General features: G+C 42.3%; 1 protein-coding gene across 15 annotated transcripts in view; it reads right to left on the bottom strand.

The window, feature by feature from the left end:
- Positions 1-22181, bottom strand: part of UBR5 (ubiquitin protein ligase E3 component n-recognin 5) — a 2036132-nt gene that overhangs the window by 1957480 nt on the left and 56471 nt on the right. For all 15 annotated transcript variants that reach the window (XM_085605144.1, XM_085605147.1, XM_085605145.1 and 12 more), the window contains exon 2: positions 12372-12416. In XM_085605144.1, the coding sequence (XP_085461270.1) occupies positions 12372-12416 (45 nt within the window). The remainder of the gene's footprint in view (positions 1-12371; positions 12417-22181) is intronic.

Genomic DNA, 22181 nt, shown 5'->3' with positions numbered 1-22181 from the left:
ATAATACATGCTGCAGCCCCTGGGAGGCCTCTCGGGTACCTATGCTCTGGGTATATAGTATACCATATACTAGGAACTTATAAGGGTACCCCAGAATCCAGTCTGTGGTGTACCTAAAGTACATGCAATCAGTTTTAGGGAGAAAGCAGATAGACTGAGGTCCTGAATAGCATGACCTCAGTCAAACTAAGTCGAAAACCAGCAAACACCAGGCAAAAAGTGGGGGTAACCATGCAGTCAGATTCCACCTTCCTACACACCTCAGAGAGTATGTGTCAGATTGGCAAGGCTTATCTGAAGGGACTATTCTGAGAAAGTGTAGCAACAGACACTGTTAGAGAGTGTAAAGGCTCCCTGACAGTGCTGTTTATTGATCAGAAATCAATAGCTGCCTACAAAAGTACAATTGATGAAAGTGTCCATTCACTGGCAAGGAAACTTTATCTCCAATTCAGATATGGCACTTAACCTATAAAATCATTTACATGTAGATGGCAACAGGATAAAGGTCCAGCAGACGAACTGTGTGTAGGTTGAGAAGTATGTTCGGAAATGCTTATCCAGGTTTTGTTTTGTTGTTCCGCTTACAAAACTATATGTGTAAAAATTGATCGTTCCCCTATGCAAAAACTTGAGATGTAGGGAGCTTAAGGAAACTTTTAGGATACTACAGAGTGATACCAGCCAGATTGTAGTGTTTTGTGTAAAGGCATTCTGGATTAAGCAAGCCAACATGTTAAAGTCTGCTGCTGATTTTTTTTATATGAATTGCTTGAGCCTTAAAGAGGCTATGTGGTGGGATTTTTCTAATGTTGCCAATTTTATCTGTGGTTTTAGTCTTTGCGGTTTTAAGATATTGGCTGGGATATAAATTTGGTGGCTCTTTATATTGCGTTCTTAACAGAAAATTTTTAAGTATGATATTTATTATGTATTTAGATTTGTGTATTGTGGTTGTCTTGTTGTCTATACTTTTCTGATTCAAGATGATCGAATTAAAGTCTATGATGTTGATCTATTGGGTTATGAAAACTGTGGAAGGACTAAAAGTAATAGGTGATGCTGAAGCAAGGAGTGTCGCCATCTTGTAAAGCTAATGCGATAAGGTAGGGGAGATAAGCAATTAAAGGGGTTATGGAAGTGTGAAGGGAGGATGTACAGGACTATAAATGGAAAGTGACCTAAAGGAGAATTTTAGCTGTCGACTTCAAATAAAGTGTTGGGTGTCAATCAGTAGGGGCACATCTAAGGAACGTATGCTGGAATTGGCATTACTTGAAGAATACACATTAAGAAAGGAAAACAAGAGGAGAGATTTATCATGCAGTGGTATTAGTCCAGTTTGGTAATAAGAGGAGATCATCACATATTAAAAGACAATATGGTACATGCATGAATGAACACAGGTCGGGTAGACCAGTAAGAATTCCAATAGAAGTAATCTATCAATAATAACTGACAGAGGTATTTCAAATAATGATCCATATTAATTGTACAAGGGGTGTCATACTTGGATAGGACATACGGTAAAACAGACATCTGAATATTGTTCCAAAATTATCAGGCAATGTAGATCTAGAACCATTATTCGCACAGCCAATAACTGGTGACCAGATGTTAAGGTGTTGATGATTTGTTTTGTTGTTTTAACCAAAAACAAACTAATGTAGGACTGTCCTATCTAGAATAGATATAAGACAATTTATGAGCAAGGTATTCGTGAGCAGACAGTTAAATATGTGAGAGAAAGTCACAACAGCGAAAGGAATATGGTGGAATAAAACTGAATGAAGAATTCATGAAATGGTCACTTATGTTGGCCTAGAAAACCAATTCATGGCAGTATGCCATGGTCAATCAGTATGGCATGAGAACATTGTGTAGCTCCCAATCATGGCTGAGACCCTTATCTGCGACAAACAGATAATGATCCATTTGGCCTCAGTCTAATGTAGTGCAATTGTTCTGTTACAAACTCGTGGTCTACTTTTGGTTAATGTCAGTGCATGGAATTTCAGTGATAGGTTATCCAATATGAAATGTGTGTTATCAGTTGCCAACGAGTTAAGGCTCATCATTGTTGCGTATAGCTCCGACATGTTCCTGTATATGTACTTTTAGACTCCTGGTGGTATAACCAATATAGATTAATGAACAGTTGCATAATATGATGCAGGCTACAAATTTAGAGTTACACTTGAAGAAATCAAATATTTTGTACCTTTTATTGTTGTTCTGTTAAAAATCAAGTATCTAATCCATGGCATACCAACACATTACAATTGCCACATTTGTAAAAGCCCTTAGGGTCTTGGATCAAACGAGGAGATAGGTCTAGGATTAATTGTGGAATGTAAGAAAGTGTGACAGTTTATTTTGCAAGGGTCTTCTACTTTTAAGTGCCACTTTAGGTTTACAAGATAATGTTTTGTAAGGTGCTGTCTCTAGTTAAGATGGGTTGGGACGTCTACGACGAGAGGGGGTGAGTGCAGAGTTGAATGGATGTTTGGGATTAGGCACACATGCAAATACGGTCGGAGTTCGGTAGGTTTGAAGAAAGAATGAGGTGTGGTGGGGGTGCAGAGAATAGTGAAAGAGAGGAGGAGGTTTGGAGTGTGTGGAAAAGTGGGAGAGAGTAAACAATGAAGGTTATTGTAAGAATGGTGAGTTGAGAGAGTGCCGGTCGGACATTGGTGATGAAAAGATATATGCATAAGAGGTGGAGGGGAGATGTAATCACATTATGTTAGTTGTTGGGGCTAGACATAAGGAGCTTCACCATGACATTTAGACGCTTAAATTTGATTTACATGATATCTAATATGACTGTGATAGGGTATTTGTCTTGTGCAATTAGTTATTCATGGCTAGTATGAATTTTATTGATGTACGATCATGGACAATGTATTAATGGTGAATGTTTCATTGTTATTTGTAGTTACCCCTGAAGAAGGGCTCAGGAAGCCGAAATGCATTGGGTTTTAATAAACACTGCTTTAGACGAATTATGCATCTGTTCGTGTTCGACAGAGGTCCAGATGGGCACACATGAGAAACTTTGAAAACAGCATAAACACGCTACGCATGGATGAAACAAGATTATAAATTACTAAAAGAGGAAGAAAGTTTTGAGTACATGGATTTAAAACGGATTATTATAATAACGCAGAGAGTGGTATACTCACTTTCGAGCTGAGCGACTGGGCTTGGGGTGTAATGACGCCCCAACACTTTGTTGTTTAGCATTATATGCCACCAGGGCAAGACATCAACCCAGTTAGCACGCTAACTTGGATAATCATCGAGGACAAATATAGATAGATCAAGAAATGGATGGTGTGCATCCCATCACCTTGTTTGAATTTCTAGTTAAGATGTGCCAGTTTTTAAGTATGATTGTGTAGTTATCACCATTGGAGTAGTTGAAGGGAGCAATCAGCGCTGGTGGGCTGAATGACAATATTAGGTTTACGTACCAATAATATTCTCATTTTTGTAATATTGAAATTCCTCAGGCAACTATCGTTTTACTTCTCAATATAATGTATATCATAACATAAGGCTCAAATCACATGAATATTTAGAAATATATAAAAAAGAAACATTTTATGAATAGACTTCACAATATGAAATGTATATATATATATATATATACAGACACACACACACACACACACACACACACACACACATATATATAAAAAGAACACATTTGTCTCCCATAATTTCATTCATACCACTCATAGCCCATACTACTCCAACACATAAGAACTGTAGAACATCTCTATTCTTTTTCCTATATTCAATGCGGTTAGGACATATTCATAACTTGAAATATGGTTGTGTAAATTAAGACAAATGTTATAATACATCATGAAAAAGATAAACCATATGCAAAGATCTATATAAGACGATACTTGCCTGAGGAATTACAATATTATTAGTTTCTTTCCCTGCCTCAGGAGCTGGGATTTGTGAACAGGGGGTCCCTTTTCTATGTACACTAATAGTCTCAGTTCAGGCCCGTTTAATGCGGCGACATCACCTCTAGCTATATACTGGGACTCCACAAGCACAAGTTCTTTCTGAAATATCATGCGGTCACTACAATTGTCTTGTCAATTCCCATATGGAATAGATTGTTTTTCAGATTGGGTGCGTGTGCTGTAAGAATGTAGGATAGCATTCATGGTGTTGGATTTTTAAAATTGTTTTATAAACTAAATGGTCACCCCGACCGCATAAATTAATGTCAAGAATTCAATGGAGGTCCAACTATAGTGATGGGTGAACTGTAGGTTGTAGTGCTTGAGATGTGGGAATAGGTCAAGTAGGGTCCTGGCATTCCTTGTCGATATCAATATTCCTCTAAGTAGCCCATACAGACGTTTGCACACAATGATGAGAATTGTGCGCCCTTCTCAACACCGTATATTTGACGATCCGTTACTCGGTCAGTCTTGTTCAGTAATTCTACTTCTGTGGCAGGACATTCCCTACATTACCTAGGTTTCAGACAGACTTTTCATTTCTAATCGGATAGGACTAAAATGTCTCAAAATCAAACCAGCTTTTCATCAATTGCACACCAATACGTACTAGATTGCCCCTTCTTAACAATCCTTCTCTCGTTATACTGTTTCGAGCAGTACCTGGTTTTCAGCTAGTAAAAATGCCATGTCAAGGCAGGCCCAAAGCAAATTCCATAGGAGGTAAAGTGGCGAGGCATGTCAGGCGTGTCCCACTGCATGAGACAGCCCACTGAATCCACTTTGCAATCAAAAAATGGAGTGACCATCAAATAAATCTGCCCAACATAAGTGTCTGCCAATGCACAACTATTCAAAGAGCCTGGTTGGGTAAAAGTCTAACACAAAATAGTTTGCCAAAGACTAGTTTACTGTTTACAGGAATGCCATCCAGCAATACAATCTATCCTAATACTTTTGGTCATGTGTGTGGTCAACATTGTTATCTTAAAAGTCAATCTCAAAGCTCTCCATCCTATTATTATATGATCAATTTTCAGGTGTTAAGCCGGAGCTAAAGTGGGAATTTAGAGGATTCAGTAATTTCTTCTTGTCCAAATGACAACCATCAAATGCAAGGTTAAGTTTCTATAGAGAACTGCCATTGCCAAAAATCTGAAACCCTGAATTTTCCCAAGCTTGGCGTAGGCAGATGGGAGCTAAAAATCATGGAATTCTGGGTGGCGGGAATACAGGACAGCGGCGGGAACATACACTCGAAGGGAGAAGATATAGCTTGAGTATTCGCTGACTACTAACGAGGGGCTCTATGAATCGACGACAAAGAGGTCGACACAAGACTGTAGCGAACTGTTGGCGGGAATGCACCTACCAGTACTGGCAGAAGAGGACAGGGACTCCATAGACGGGAATATAACAGTGGAGGCCATATGGGACTTGCAGGCAGGAAAAGCACCGGGCCCCAACGGGATACCGGTAGAACTATTCAAATGCACGGCGACCACCGTAGCCCCATACCTATTGGCTATGTTCAATGAGGCGAGAGACCGAGGTTTACTACCGCAAGACCAGCGAATAGCACCAATAGTCGTAATTCCCAAGGCAGGGAAACCGGCTAACCAGTGTGGCTCATACAGGCCAATCTTACTGTTAAACTTAGAAGTTAAAATCCTGGCGAAGGTGTTGGTGAACAGACTACAAGTTCCCATTCTGACATGGATACACCCGGATCAGTCGGGCTTCATGCCCCACCGAAGTACCAGACTTAACCTATGCCGACTGTATGGGTAATGCACTTGGTGAGGACTAACATGGGGGTGGAGGCGGCCTTATTGTCACTAGATGCCCGTATGGCTTTTGATAGTATTTAACGGAATTATCTGTTTGAGGTCTTGAAACGGTTTGGCTTCGGACCCGGGTTTATCTCCTGGATCTAGTTATTATATGCGCAACCTATGCCGAGGGTCCGTGTTAACGGCTCGGTGTCCCTATCCTTTACCTTACAGAAGGGCACAAGGCAGGGGTGTCTCCTATCACCGGTATTGTTCACATTAGCGCTTGAACCCCTGGCAGCATGGGTCAGAGCAGATCCGATTATTTCGGGCATCAACGGGGGTGAGCAATGGGAGGAAGGGATATCGTATGCGGACGATGTTCTTCTGTACACTTCGAGACCGCGATTCACGATTAATAGGTTGCTACAGATCTTCAAGCTCTTGGAGGGCTATGCAGGGTATTGGATTAATTGGGACAAGTCCCTCTTGTACATGTTATCGGAAGGGCCGCCCCCACAGTTGAGTGCCGACTCGGACCTCCAGATTAAAACGAGTTTTAAATATCTGGGTATACAGATTGGAGAAAAAAAAAAAAAAAAAAGCAGCGTTCCTGGCAAGGAACCTAAAACCACAACTTGATAGGTTAAGAAATTACGTCATGCACTGGAGGAGGCTGCCAATCTCCTTGATGGGAAGGAAGGTTCTCTTAAAGATGATGTCCCTGCCCCGGATTATGTATATTATGCAGCACACCCAGTCACATACCAGAAAAATTCTTTAGGGACAAAGATAGCGAATTACGGACGCTGCTGTGGGACAGGGGAGGTGGGCGGATCGCACTGGCCAAATTGCAGAAAGGGGTGTACGAGGGAGGGTTAGCGGTCCCGGATCTCCAAAAGAATTACTGGGCGTCACAGCTCATGGTCATGGACGACTGGGCCTTTGGAGATTGGAATGATCCGGCATATAGGGTTGATCACTGGGCAATGGGAGAGGAAGGTTACCTCCGGGTATTATACAATAGGGGTCGTCGTGACGGACTGCCCCAGCACACCCGGATGGTACAGATCGCATGGACCAAGGCCAACCGATTCCTGGGATGGGCTGGAAAGCTGACTGAGCAGACTCCTCTATGGATCAGTGACATGCTTCGTGAGGTGAGTCGACTATAGTGTTTCACAAAATTGAAAATGATAGATATTGCACGTTTGGGGGATGTGAGACAACGGCAGGCGCTGAAGACCTTCTCAGAGCTACAGATGGAATTTCAGTTGGCACCCGCGGAGCATTGTAGGCATTTGCAATTGAAACATGCGCTGGGCAGCGATCTTTAAGATGGAGATCAGGTCCCCAAAAATAGTCCACTGGAAGACAGGCAATTACTGGATCCAATCCCAGAGAAGGCATTGTTTTGTACATATAAAAAATCATGAATAACTCGCCGGATCTCTTAACTAAGGTCAGAGAAGCATGGGAATCCGAAGTGGGACTGTTGGAAGATGATGACTGGGTGGAGGCTGTACAGAGTCCCCGAGAGGTAGCAATCAGGGCGCGATTCAGATTAGTCCAATCGCGGATATTGCATAGGTCCTACTACACCAGCACACTCATGTATAATTTTGGACGCACCCCAACGGAGGAGTGTCAGAGGGGGGTGTACGCAGAGGGGACCATTTTTTCATATACTGTGGGACTGCCCGATCATACAGAAATATTGGAGGAAAGTGGCCAGAATTATGTCAGAGGTGTTGGAACAAGAGGTCTCCCTTGATGCCAGGTGGCATAGAATGTGTGTCGGGTGAATTGTCCTGGTCTAAATATCAGAGAATATGGCTACAAATGGCAGCAATGGTGGCCAAAAGAAACATCGCCGGGGCGGTCCAGCCACCTAAAGTCTCCCAGTGGCAAAAAGATATGGACTGGTGCTGCACTGCTGAAAAAACAATTTACGAGAGCCGGGGATGCCCGAAGAAATGGGAGAAATTTGGCAGCAGTGGGAAGATTATAGGGGGTTTGGAGGGGTATAGAGGAGTTAGGTTGGGAGAGGCAGGGAGGGGGGAGATCCGCAAGCTGGCATTAAGAGGAACTACTAGTCCAATGACATGTTCTGTACAGCAGACTTTGTAAACTACCGAAATTGTACGTAGCCCAATTTATGAACAAATCATACTTATGCAAGCTGATTATTGTTTAATAAAAACAGATTAAAAAAAAAAAAATCATGGAATGCAAAGTGACCAGCTTAATTACAAATGGATCTGAATGCTTCAAGTAATTCTAGCATTACTTGTGCGGTAATTGGTTGGAGGTGCAGAGAAGAGCTTGCCTGTAATTACAATCCTGCGATCTCAAAGATATTTAATGCTGGGATACAAGAGAAAGATCTACTATTGCATCCATCAATGTAAATAGGAAAGTGGTCATAGACTGTGCAATCCAATTAACTTACCGTCTCTGATGAGACTAAAAAAAGCTGACAAAGCTCCATGAGGCAATTACCAAAAAGCGGTCAATTACAAAAAAATGATTTTTTTTTAAAGGTGAGGCACTGTATTCATCATCAGTTCCGGAGCAGCAGTTGGTTTCCCAATATATTTGAGACCTTCGTGGTTATCTAGGTAGCTATCAATCATGAACACCTCCAAAATCAGAGGATTACTTTGTTGTTCTTTCCTTCCAATGGTTCTATGGGTGAAAACCAATTCAGAAAGGCTACCGCCTCCAAATCTCTAGAGGTTTATGGTGTCCTTTAAAATAAATGTCTCTTAACAACATCAGACTGGAGAAAAGTTCATCTGCAATCACTGCAGCTATATACTGCCAGAGAAGAAATAAGGCAGAGCATGAAAACCATGCTAAACCCTGGTGGATCATAAAAGGGTAAAACTCAGTGTTCTAGTTCACAAAATCCGAGGAGATAAGTGATGCCCAATTAGACCATCTGGTCTAAATAGTTATAATTATGGTTTTAGAATATTTATGTTAAACATTTCCTGTGGCATTTCTCCACATTTATTTGTTCTCATCTTATCAATATTTATATTAATCTTGTATTCTGAAATCATTATATTTCAGCATTCATTTAACCTATAAACATCCACTCACAATTGATACCTGCTCGGTTTTAGCATGTTAAACATTATACTACAATACAACAATGCACTCAACTATGAGCATTGTAGTAAAAACACATCAACAGCAAACATTGAAGACAATCTTATTTGTTTCATCTCCCAAACTGCCAATTTTCACAAATACTAGTCTTGTAGACTTAACTGACAAAGTCAGTTGAAATATATAAATACATGCTATATTTTCAGTCTATGCGTATATAGAAAAAGCAGTAAAACAAATTGAAGTCTTGTTTAGAATTCAGACGCGCTAAACTATGTGTTTCTGTTCAAACGCCTGCATGTGTTGCATTTTTCACAATACCTAAAACAGGGGTTCCCAACGTGGGGTGTAAGATGGCATTTCAGAAGTTTGGCAAAGAGGGAATATATGTACTGTAAGCATAATAGGAATCCAGCGAGAACTGGTGCAGGTACGTCCATCTGACGCTAGGGATGCTCGCACAGACCTGTCACCAACACACACAAGCATGCCGTGGCCATGACGGTGATCCACCCCCTCTCTTGCCGCATCTCAAATTGTTTGTGCACCAAACCCAGTTGGTGGATTGTCAATGGAGTCGGTGTGGTTTTTTTTTCGTGAAGCTTTCTTCGGTATGTATTTAAAAACCATCACTGCAAATATAAGCTCTATTCCACAAAAACTTTAAGCTCAAAATCTTATTTTCATGGAAAAGCTGAAAATGAAATATTATTGCAATATGTTTTCCATTATTTTAGTTAATTATTTCAAAATGTAAACTGATTTCTTAAAAGAATGAATTGATAATACATTATAAATTGTTGAACTAACTATGATCAAATCATTTGCATAACTGATCAACAGCTGACTTGCATGATTGCTGGGTAACATTTGACGTGTTAAAATGTCTAACACGCGAAAACGTTTTCATAAACTGATTTAGTATGTATTTGGACATCTAAGAGTGAGGTGCATTGTCCGACTATTATGGTGCAACCGGTGTCTTACAGTGTGCAGGCATCTGTAGGTCGTCATCTTTTTTGGGGGTCGGAGTGCCATGACATTTTTTTAGAAACATTGCGCAGTAAAATGTTTCAAAATAGGCCCAATGAAAAGTTAAATTAGCTCATATTTTACTCTTTGTTTCGTAGATTAACACTTCATCATGTCAAAAAGAAGGACATGAAACCAAAGTGGATATCGTCATCGTTCCACTTGCGCAACTGACTTACAAAAACTAAACTCCAGTACATTCTTTGTAGAGGTGGGTTTTCCAACTCAAATCTGAAGATATCCAAGCTTCAAAAGCATTTCAAGAACAAGCATGGCAGAGCAGATTTTAAAGGACATGCTGTTGGGTCATTGAAAATCACAAGAGTTTGTTTTGATTCTGGAGGAACTCTTCCAAAATTGGGTTTTGTTTCTGTTTAACAGCCACTACTTCTTACTTCATACCAAGTGGCATATAAGGTTGACAAACCCAAGAAGCCCCATACAATTGCAGAAGATCTCATCAAGCCATGTACACTGGAAATGGCAAGAATAATAGTAGGCAAAGAAGCTAGAAAGCTTTTTAACTAGTGCCCCTATAAAATAATGTAATTCACAACTGAATTAGTGATTTGAGTGAAGATATTTTGCTCAAGTTATCTAAGATGTCAGAAATCACTATTCAGTTGAAGAATCAACTGATGTCTCCATTTGTAGTTAATTGATGACATTAGTGAGGTATATCAATGATTGTGCTAGGAAGGAAGATTTCCTGTTTTGTGAAGATCTGAAAACAACCGCAATTGCAAAGGATGTGATGCAGCTGGTGACAGGCTTCTTTGCCAAACAGGATTTAGATATAAAAGTAATTCATTCTTTGTGCACTGACTGGGCACCTGCAACGCTTGGAAATAAATCTGGCTTTGCTGCATTGATGAAAAAGGAGATTCCAGACTTGCAAGTTACCCATTGTGTTCTTAAATCGACATACTTTGGCATAAAAAACATTGTCTCTAAATTTGAGGAAAGTCCTTTATACTTGTGCGATCATCAACTGGATCAGGGAACGTGCTTTGAAACATCACATCTTCAAATCATTTTGTGAACATCAAGGAAGTGAGCTTTCAGTTTTGCTTTCCCACACAGATGTCTGTTGGTTGTGATGAGAACAAACTTTAACCTGCTTCTTTTAGCGTGAATGTGATCTGGTTGGGGCATTGGAATCACAGGAGTTCGCCCAAATGCTGGCTGACATTGTCATTTGTATAAGTGTTTTTCGTTAAGGAAAAAGAGATAAACATATTGAAGGCTTTCGAAAAGTTTAATTCCTTCAAAGAAAAGTTACCTCTTTGGCGTCAAAGTATTCAGAGAAGCATTCTCTTAAATTGTCCTTCCCTGAAAAGATGGTTAATGATGTTGGACTCCGAACTCCTACTGTGAGTGAAGAAACTGACTCATTTGGAAATGCTGCCAGAATCGTTTGATGGGTATTTTGCCAACGGAGACCTGAAGATTTTAGAAGAATGGATCATGAATCCATATTCCTATAATTTGCCACAAATGTCAGATGAAGAAGAGCTGAAGGAAGATCTTATTGATTTGCGGACAAATCAAGCTCTTGAAATGCAATGATCAAGTAAGACTTTGAAGGAGTTTTGGTGTTCAGCACTGGATATGTTCCCAAGACTTGGTGTAAAAGCACTGTGTGATCATTCCGTTTGCAACAACATACTTGTGTAAATCTGGATTAAGTTCTCTTTTTTCAATCAAGACAAAATCTAAAAATCGCCTGAATCCACAGGCAGACAGACCTGCAGATCGAATCAGCAAGAAATCCCACGTTTTGACAAAATCATGAATGAGAAGCAAGAACAAAGAAGTAATTGAATTTTATGTTAACAATTGGGACTGATTTTACGGTTTACAGTTGTTTCCAATGGCTCAAATTATATGTGCATTTTATGCACGGAGTTTGTAGGGGGTGCAAATGCAAATATAATTAAAACATTTCCATGGGATGCAAGGCATAGAAAATGTTGGAAACCCCTGACCTAAAACAAGCTTCAAATACGGGCATCAGACCAAATGATACATTTGAAGTCCATCATTTCACGTCGAATTACAGAAAGAAAACCCGTTGTGAAGATGGACAATTAACTTCAAAACGACAGACAAATGTAACTGATTCCAACAAAAAAAGAACTTAATTGACACCTAATGCAGCCATCCTCATCCGTAAGAAAAAAATAACCTTTAACATCACAGTGAATGTCAGAGCCTCATGTGGCCTCACAATATTAAACTTTTAGCATCTTCCAGGAGCCTTATAACTCATATAAAGAAGGTAACCACAAATTAATACACTAAATGTCAAACATTGAAAAGTAAAACACTGTGGTGCCCTGATGTAACTGTACGTGTGGTAGTTTTTAAACAAAAATAACCAAAAGTGAGAAATATAGGTCTAGCCTGTGTTCTATACCGATAAAAGGAATATTGTAACAAAAAAGGGTTAAATGCTTACCTGCTGACGTTATATTTGTTCAGTTTCTCCGAAACTTCCCTTAACCTGCAAAAATTTTAAAAAACATTTTAGATAAGCATTTGTCAAGATGTTTTTTCTATAGATGTCAAAAACACTTTAATATGCCACTTAATGAGGACATGGAAAGAGAACAATTAAAATCTGGAAACACTAACAAAGACCAGGCAGGACATTAAAAAAAATTGCAGTTATTAGAGTAAAGAATATGGACTTAAATTTGAAAAGGGGGATATAAGTAAAGAGGACAAAAAAAGTATGTTTCAACTCAGTTGCGTACAGACATATGGTCAACTAAGCAGAGTTAAGAGTAAAGGGTACAGTCTCTCAGTTCATTCGAGAGCCATCACCAGCAATCTTGAGCTGTTTTCTTAATACAAGTAGTTTTCTTAATATTAGTGTAGACTTTGATATTCATAAAAATCCAAAAGTAAAAAGGTAAAGGTTTTATGCTGAACTATTCACTGAACCAGTTGGGAATACTATCATTTACACTTCATACAGTAAAGCAGTAGTTCTTCAGGTTCACATCCCTAGATTGCTATTCACCAACATTTTCAGAATTTGGAAGCAATGAGTACCAGATTGTCTCAGACATGCAAGACCTTATTTTCACGAGGGCAACTACGGATTCATGCTTTGAGAACTTTAGCTATAAAAATGGCTTTCCTACTGCATGCACATGGGTATAGGGACAGCTGGAGAGGTTCACCAACAGATTAAAAAACAAACTTGAACACTCCTGAATAGCTTTAGGCTATTTTCTGCTCAGCCTTTCATTTGTAGGTCTCGCCTCGCGTTGCAGCCCAAGCGTTGCTCGCTTTGCGAGGCATGCAGTATACACTATAGTGGGGAAGCTTCGAGGAAGGTCCGCCCACTTTCCGCCCGTCTTTTTGATTGGCTTTCATCGTAAATGCTGCATTCGGATTGGTTTTCGGCTTGTTAGTCCCTCCCCCTGACAGCCATGTCGTCATTTGTATACTTCCATGGCTATCAGCCCCTTTACTTTATTTACTTTAAAAACTATTTTGTTCCCGTGGTTCGCCCCCTCTCCTTTCGCAGTCCGTAACTTCTTGGGACACCACCACCACCCCCCCCCACCCCCCCCCCCACACACTACCATTTGTGACTTATTGCCCGCCCGCACTCCCATTTGAAACGCAATGTTTTTAAAGTAGTGTGCATTAACATGCACGCAATGCCTTACATCGTAAGCATGCGCATCACATGATTAATATTGTGGCCATGTTTGAAAAAGTAATAGCTGCTGTCCGCACTCATCTCCCCGCTCCACCATTGCCACCAACCAGGTAGGCTCACTGGAGCCCGAGCGATGCAGCGAGTGGGCACGAAGGAGCTGCCTTGATATCCCCGCCTCACCCCACAATCACTTTATAGCACAAATCGGAACTCTCCAGCTCCAGGAGGCAGTCAGTCCCACACGGCAGGAAAGCAGCCGTCCGGACCATCTGACTTCAAGCTGCAGGCCATCACCATCGGCTCCCACCGGGTGGGCAAGACCAGCCTGATGGAGTGCTTCACTGACAACACCTACTGCGAGGCCTGCAAATTCCCCTTGGGTAAGAGCAGCTCCCAGCCTCGCTCAGCACAGACCGAGACAGTTATCTGATGAAGAAATGCTAGTTATGATTTGGACAGAAATGGAATCTCGGTGTGCTGCTTAAACACCATCAGAAGTTTCGCACAGGTAAGATCATTCAGGGTTGCGGACAGTCTCATGTGGAAATTTATACACTTCTGTTTATCCCCCGAACCAGCCTTAGTCGCCTTCAAGAACATCATTTAAAGGCTGTTGGTGAAACAGATCTCCCCCCCTCTGGGGCCCGTTTCTGACTGACTCCTCTCTTCTCCTCCATATTACAGCTGAAAGACATTCCCGTTTGTTATAGTTTATCCTCAGAGTCCCCTGGGTGATAACACCTCGATTTATCTGTATTTATTTTTGGATGCCAGCAATTCTTGATAAAGTGTACTTTGTCGTTTGCCATCCACGTGGTTAAATACATAGGTAGTAACGTGAGAGGTGACGGGTGGGGCGATGCACTGCCAAACTAGTGTATAGAAATATTCCATGTAACAAAATAATGTACATTTCACTCAATTGTATTGGACTGCTTAGAATGGGAGATGTGACGTCTGGAATCAGAAGTGAACACGGCCTGCAAAGTGGCTTTAGGTGAGATGCGCTGTTCAAAGCTCACCAGGCGATGAATGATATCCAGGGAGGGCTCTCACTGATGGTTTAGAGGGGGTGAAGTAACCTTCATGAGGGCACCCTGTGCCAGTGTTGATATGATATATACTTACGGCCGTTCTATGGAAGGCTTGGTGATGGCGTGTGACCAGTGTGCGCTGTTAGTGGCGGGTGGGCCTCTAGCTGTTCTACGGATTCATCTGGCAGCTGTTACCATGGGGTTATTTATAAACCGGCCTGCCTGCTATTATTACCCTCTTCGAGTATCTTTGTGATCGTAATGTGCTGATCCGAAACCCACCCTGCCCACAACACGTGCACAACTCTACCCCTCCAGATTCGGACTAGTTAGATGCAAGTTCCAACTTAATAGGCCGCACTCCACGAATACACACACTGAGCTCTCTGATGCTGTATTTGGGAACTTCAGCCCGCGTCCAGACTTACACACAGCTCTACCCTTCACCCTCAGACTTCTGAAACGTAAAGATTTTTTTCTTAAAATTCATGCACCACCCCAGCCACTCGCTCCCCCACACTCAGTTTTGAGGGGCTGTAGTAGTGTCCTCTAACTCCAGCCCTATCTGCATGCATCCATATGGCTCTCGCCCTGCACGCTCAAATGTGTGGTGCTGCAGTGTTCTTGAACCCCAGCCCCATGTGCAGGCATCCACAGTGCTCTCTCCTTGCACACACGGCTGTAGTGTTCTTGAGGTCCAGTCCCATGTGCAGGCATCCACAGTGCTCTCCTTGCACACTCGGTTGTGTGATGCTGCAGTGTTCTTGAGGTCCAGTCCCATGTGCAGGCATCCACAGTGCTCTCTCCTTGCACACTCGGTTGTGTGATGCTGCAATGTTCTTGAGGTCCAGTCCCATGTGCAGGCATCCACAGTACTCTACTTGCACACTCTGTTGTGTGACACTGTAGTGTTCTTGAACCCCTGCCACATGTGCAGGCATCCAGAGTGCTCCCTCCTGTCACACTCAGCTGCAGTGTTCCTGAGGTCCAGTCCCATGTGCAGGCAACTGCCCATCTTTACAATTGGCTTCTCTTCCTGTCCTTTGTAAATTATGGCTTTTGAGTCATCAATATGTTTAGTAGCCACGCCTTAGTACCGCCTTTCCTCCTTTTGTAACCTCCCATGAGGACTGGCCCTTTTACGAGTGTGGCTATTCGGTATGTTTTATTTACTGTCTGTGGGCACTATTTTCTTTGATGACTTTCTCTTATCGCACGCAATACATGCTTGCCTGCAATCTGCAACCGCTCATTTACAATTTACTACTGACGGACGCCCCCTTCCCCTCCTCGGCTGCCCAGTCCTCCCTCCCGCTTCACTAATTGATGCTTTCTGCTGTCTGCTGCTAGTTTTACATTGACACTTGAACACTTCCAGTGCGGCATGGCGCGCTTTGGCGCGCTTTGGCGTCCACGCCTTTTTGTACCTTCCGGCTCGCATACTTCTGCTTAATCAGCTTGTTATTTGCAGTACCGTTTTTAGTTTTTAAACACAGTTTATCACGATACCAAGACACGAACCTGCTTCCCCAGTTCCAAAGTCGGCAACTCTGGAGGTTACGCCACAGCTTCTCTTGCTCGATATAGGAGTCAGTGTATTTTGCTGGGACTTTCTCAATTTGTGGGTGTGTGGGCCATGTTCATAAGTGTTCATGTTTGCCATGTTCATAAAACAAAAGGTGTGTAGCCGCTTTATTTGCCACACCCCCACCCGACTTGTTTTTGCCTCTCGTGATACTAAAGAGACTGCCAGCAGCACTAGCAAGCGCCACAATACAGATTTGCCAGTGAAAATGTACAGCGTGTTCATTTTTGAAGTGCCACCCCCACCCAGCTTTAAATAGCACCAACATCGCTCCCTTGTGTTTCTGGTCTTAAATTGCCGCTGCATAAATTAGAGTTGTAAACAGAGGCTTTAATGAGGGCAGAGAAAGATTAAACTTTTTTGTCAAACCCTCATTAAATGTAGTTTTCCCCAAGGCCACATTTTCTTTCTCAAGAACGAGTGTTGCAGCCATTCAGATGTTAAAAACAATGCATCATTTCTGCCATTGTTAGTCATGTATTTACATTGTTTATTTCTTAAAAATCACAGTTTTGCCGAGACACAAACCCTGGTTCCCAGGTCCAAAGTCGGCAGCTCTGAAGGTTACGCCTCAGCTTCCTTCCTGATGAATACAGATTTTGAGTGGTGTGCTTCTGTGTGTCAGGGGATTGCTCATGATAGAGTTTCAGTACAATTAACCATTCCGTCTAGTTCTGTTTTGATCCATTTGTCATGTTTATTTTTGGCAAGCTTTATGCCTTTTCACTTCTGATGGGTGTAGTTCTCTGCCCTGCTTTTGTTTTTTAAACTGCCGCTGCAGAAATGTGAGTTTCATACATAGGGTTTAGTGATAAATGAGGGCAGAGAAAGATTAAACTTGGAAAAAACTTGTTTTCGGGCAAACCCAATGGAATGTAGGTTCCCCCACGGTCACCTTTACTTACTCAACAAGCATTTGCAATGCAATAGGTCTCGCATTTACGCGAGTTTAAGCTATTGGCATTGTAAATGACAATGCGTTTTATTTAGGTTTCAAAAAACCAAAACATAAATGAAAGGCATTGTCATTTACAATGCCAATAGCTCAAACTCGCAGAAATGTGAGACCTGTTGCATTGCAAATGTTTTTTTTAATTAGAAACGTTGGAAAAACTGTCTGCCAGTCACCAGCTGTGACAGCAGAATACAAAGTTCAAGAACATGCTCAGTTGGATCACTAAATTCAGTCCTTCCAAAGAAACATACAATTCCATGTAATTCTTTCTCTGTCATGTTCTGCTTTCTATTTGGATGGAACAAATTTGCCTACTGTTAGCAGATGTGTGTACAAAGAATCTTTGAAATGTAATTCTTTGCTGTGCCCCCGACATGAAGAGAGGGGTTGGCCTAGCGGCTAGGGCGGTCGACCGCGAATCTGGGGAACCGGGTTTGAGTCGTGGCAACGACGCTGAACATCCTGTGATTCTGGGCAAATCACCTAATCTCCCCGTGCCTAACAGAAAAATTAATGTGTCCTCATGTAACGCAACTGGTGTTATGTAAAGCGCTCCCATACCGGATCAAGCTCGCGCTACATAAAACTCCGTTAAAAAAAAAAAAGATTCACTACACACTTATCTGCTTTTGCCAAATATGCGCTCACAGGGCAGGTAATCTGACGGACATGTTGTATATTTTAGAATTACGGAATACAAATTGTTTTGATCGCGGTCCATAACAATACACTTCTGAAATAGATGCCTGCTACGCAAATAAAGGCCTGTAGTGTTTGCCCCTGGAGAAAAAACATTTATTTCATTCTCTACAGAGTCATCGCTAAGCATGCGGGGACGTTTAAATATATAAATACACGTACAGGTATACAAGACATGGGCTTAGGCCTGTCGACTAAAAATTCAAGGCTAAAAACCACACAAGCCATGGCGATTGGTCTGCAGGACCAAGTATTAAAAATACTTTGTAAATGCCACAGACGCACTGTTTTCTTTTGGCATAACAAATAAAGGTCATACTTTCACAGTGAGAGTAACTGGAAAGCTATGCTTAAAAAATATTACACTGAACTGAAAACATGCTAGATGCATTTTTAAGACTGTCATACTTTAAACTGTTTGTTGAATAGACGTTGCGATGTTAGTCTATTAACACTAATCGGCTACATGTTGTAGAGAGATCAGACAGACCCGGAAGCACTCTGTCAATTTCACTAAGGAAAGTGGACAGTGGCCTGGCCTTACCTCTAAAACGGCCTTCGACTTACTGCTCGCTAAACAAGCAGGAAGTGGGATAAGGGAGGGGCTGGCATATGGTGAGCACTTTCGCGGGCGCTTTGATGTTCTCAGTGGCCGCGCGGCTCACTGAGAACATCAAAGCGTCCGCGAAATGTACACGCAGGCTGCCAAATGGTGCGCGCGCCCTGGCGCACATGCACTGTAGTTGGGGGCCTGAAAAGCACTCGTTTGCACTTCCAAATCCCCGTTTTCTATAGCTCTCGAAGAGCAGCGCTAAAGCGCTGGCTCAGGCGAGACCTAAAAAACGAGCTTTACAGCCATTCTGATGTTAAAACAATGCATTTCAATTTTCTTCTAATGTTGCCACCTTGTGGTCTCCAGCCATCATTGCACATGAATCAGGAGTGGCGAAAGTCGTTTCGCAAGGGCTAGTCAAACAGACAAGCATTTGCAATGCAATAGGTCTCGCATTTGCGAGAGTTTAAGCAATTGGCATTGTACATGACCATGCCTTTTATTTATCTATTTTGATAATTAACACATGAAAGGCGTTGTCATTTACAATGCCAATAGCTCAAACTCTTGTAAATGCAAGACCTATTACATTTCAAAGAAGCAGCCGCCATTGTCCCGGTCTACTCGGAAAGTGAAAGCACGCAAGGTGCGCTAAATGTTGCAGGAACGCATGACGTGCCTGCAGTAGGAGAAACTCATTAAAGAAAATAGTGCTTACAGACCAAATAAGACCTACCGTGTAACAGAAATAAAAGCGCAGTCCTCAAGGGAGGTTACAAATGAAGACAAGGCGGTAATAAGGAAGGACACAAGCCAATGAAAAATATGGGAGGAGAGAGGGCAGGGCTTCAAGTACATACTCTAATACGGCATGCCTCGCAGATCAGTGCATGTGCTGCCCAGGCTCCACCTAAAAAACAAACAAGTGGGGTGGGAGTCCCTTGGGCAGGCCCGGCCCTGCAGCCAACACAATGCCACACACATTGGAGGATTAATTACATATATATGTGTGTACACACACACACATATATTATACACACTATATATATATATATATACACACACAAATGTAAACTCATTAAACAGACCCCAGTGCTTGGATGAAATCGAAGTGCTACAAAAATGTAAGCTTAACTGAATTTATTTTACCCTCGCACTGATAAGCCTGCTAATTTTATTAGATGGGTACACCACAATGACTGTCAGGAACTTTCACCCCAACTCTCACTGTCTGCAATATGTGTAGATCAGCTTTCTTTTGGGAGTGTGTGACTACTTTGGTCCATTGTGTGCTGGGAAGGGTGTTGCTACAGGGGTTTCTTCGGTGGAATTGATGCGTTGTCGGACTTTGTTGACTTTCGTATGAAAGTTGTGGATGGCATAGTATTTGTCTGTTGAAAGTGTTACTGGAGTGTCAGGCAGGAGGGAGTTAATGGATTGTTGGACAACTTTTAAGAAAGCTTTGACCATTACAGAAGCATTCAAAAGGAACAAATTATATTATGCCAATTTGGCTGTCAAGTGAATTTTCTTTGTGCTGATCCGAAGCTTTCCAGTTTTGTTAGATAGTTCTTGGACTGAGTGTGCCATTTTTTTCTCTTACTTGCCGATGGAGCGTTTGCGGTGAGTGTTTGTGTATGAACTAGGTGTGCGTGATTTAATTCAATGTTTCATAATTTCATTGGAGCGCAAATGTCAACAAAATATTTTAAAGGTGCTATTGACAGTCAACAGTATATTAAAGTTGGCTGTTGGTTCAAGAGTGATTGATAAGGTCTTTGTTTGGGCGAGTTGATGGGGAGGTCTTGGAAACTGTTCATTGGCTGGTTTTGATTTGCTATGGTACATTAATTGGTGTTTGATGAGGTGGCAAAATGGTCTATCCAGCTTCTTTGAGTGAGGCGATATCGTTGCTGGTCGCATAAATTATGAATCTGCTCGCGTTGTACCCCTTATGTATATAAGCACTGTGGGATGTGATGTATACGTTTAAGAGGTCAGAGAGCGGGAACGTTACATGTTTGGTGGTGACCTTTAGAGTCTCCTGAGAGGTTAAGATGCACCAGGCAGACATTATTAATATGTCTAACAGAGGTATTTGTGATGATGTCGGTGATTTCTTTGGTGAAGGGTTTCTTTGATCTTGAAGTCTTGGTCAGGATGAGCATGAGTGCTTCTGAGACAGATGTGTAAGAGGTCGATGAGCTCCATGTAGAGGAAAGCCAAAACAAGCATTTACAATGAAATGGTCTCGGCATTGTTAAAGTTAAAGGTATTGGCATTGCTCATGACATTATTTTTGTTTATGTTTTTGTTTTTAAAACATTTAAAGAAACGGCATTGTTATTTACAATGTCAATAGCTTAATCACTCAAATGCGAGACCTATTGCATTTGCACCCACACACAGAGCCACACACCCAAAGCCACCCACACACACAGAGCCACTCACATAGAGCCACTCACATAGAGCAACCCACACACAAATAGAGCCACCCATGGAGCCACCTACACACAAACACACACACAGAGTTACCCACACAGACAGAGCCACCTACAAAAAAAGCCACCCCCACCCCCACACACACACACAGACCCTCCCCCACACACACACACACACACAGAGCCACCCCCACACAGAGCCACCCCCACACAGAGCCACCCCCACACAGAGCCACGCCTAGCACGCAACGGGTGTGCAATAAAGAGAGGTTTATTGTGTGCAGGCCCCGAGATTGCAACATGGTTCGGGCATCAATCTGGAGCCGCCATTTTCCAAGAAATAGGGCCAGCCACGGCCCTTTCCGGCAGGAGCCCACGCTGACGTCATCGGAACAATAACACCCCTCTGGTTTTCCCTTTTCTCTTCTGTCCCCGCACCGGTGTTCAGTCCACGCATATCATCTGATTCTGGAAGTATAAATCATTGGCCTAGTCGGTGCCATGCTGAAACTCTGCCATAGATTCCGCCATCCTGGACCTACACAGGATCCCCTAAGGCGACCCTCCCCCCCTCCCCATCTCTCCCACAATTCTGGAAAGACTAGGATGTTCGCGGTTTTGTAAGGGTCTGCACTTGAAGGGGTGGGCAGTGTGCTACATTGGTGCACGTGGACTGCACCCATGCCTGAGTGTCAGGATAGCCATGGACATTGCTGGCCCAGGATACCACGTGCTCTCGTGATGAAATGATCCTACCAGGACACTACGAGGTTGATACAATGTGTGTGTGCAGGGTGCAGGACTCTTTCATGCTTGCTTTGTTTACCGAAGGAGTCCATTTGCACGTTATCATAACATTTTTATTTTAAAATGACAGAATTAGACTACAGAAAAAGTTTGATGTGTCTTAACTTCTGACTCAGTGACGCATTTTCCGAGACATAGGCTAGGGAGATGTCTCGAAGTCATTATAACTTCTGCCCTGTCGGCTGGCATGAACAGTGCTTGTAGTCTTGCTTGGTTTTCCCAGTGTTAGCTATTTAATACAAAGAGGTGGGTTTGACTCCTTGCCCTCTGGGTGCCCGTCTTGCAGGATATGTTTGTAGATAGGTTTTGAACTTTTTACTTGCACAGGCTGAATGTATTTCAAGGTGTTAGTTCTGGGTATTGACCAAAGAAACCATACTTTGAAGGTTCTTTTGGCATTCCTGTTTTTAGCACTTAGGAGTGCGGGCACCCCTGTCCTAGCACATTAGTGTAACGGCCAGCGGTTCTCCCTTCTGTGGATAGCCTGGAGCCGGCCCGCTTAGACATGCACTGGACAC

The sequence above is a fragment of the Triturus cristatus genome, chromosome 5_1 (genome assembly GCF_964204655.1).
Source record: "Triturus cristatus chromosome 5_1, aTriCri1.1, whole genome shotgun sequence".
Lineage (NCBI taxonomy): Eukaryota > Metazoa > Chordata > Amphibia > Caudata > Salamandridae > Triturus > Triturus cristatus.
Note: the sequence above shows the minus strand (reverse complement) of the source record. Positions and strands in the feature narration are given on the sequence as shown.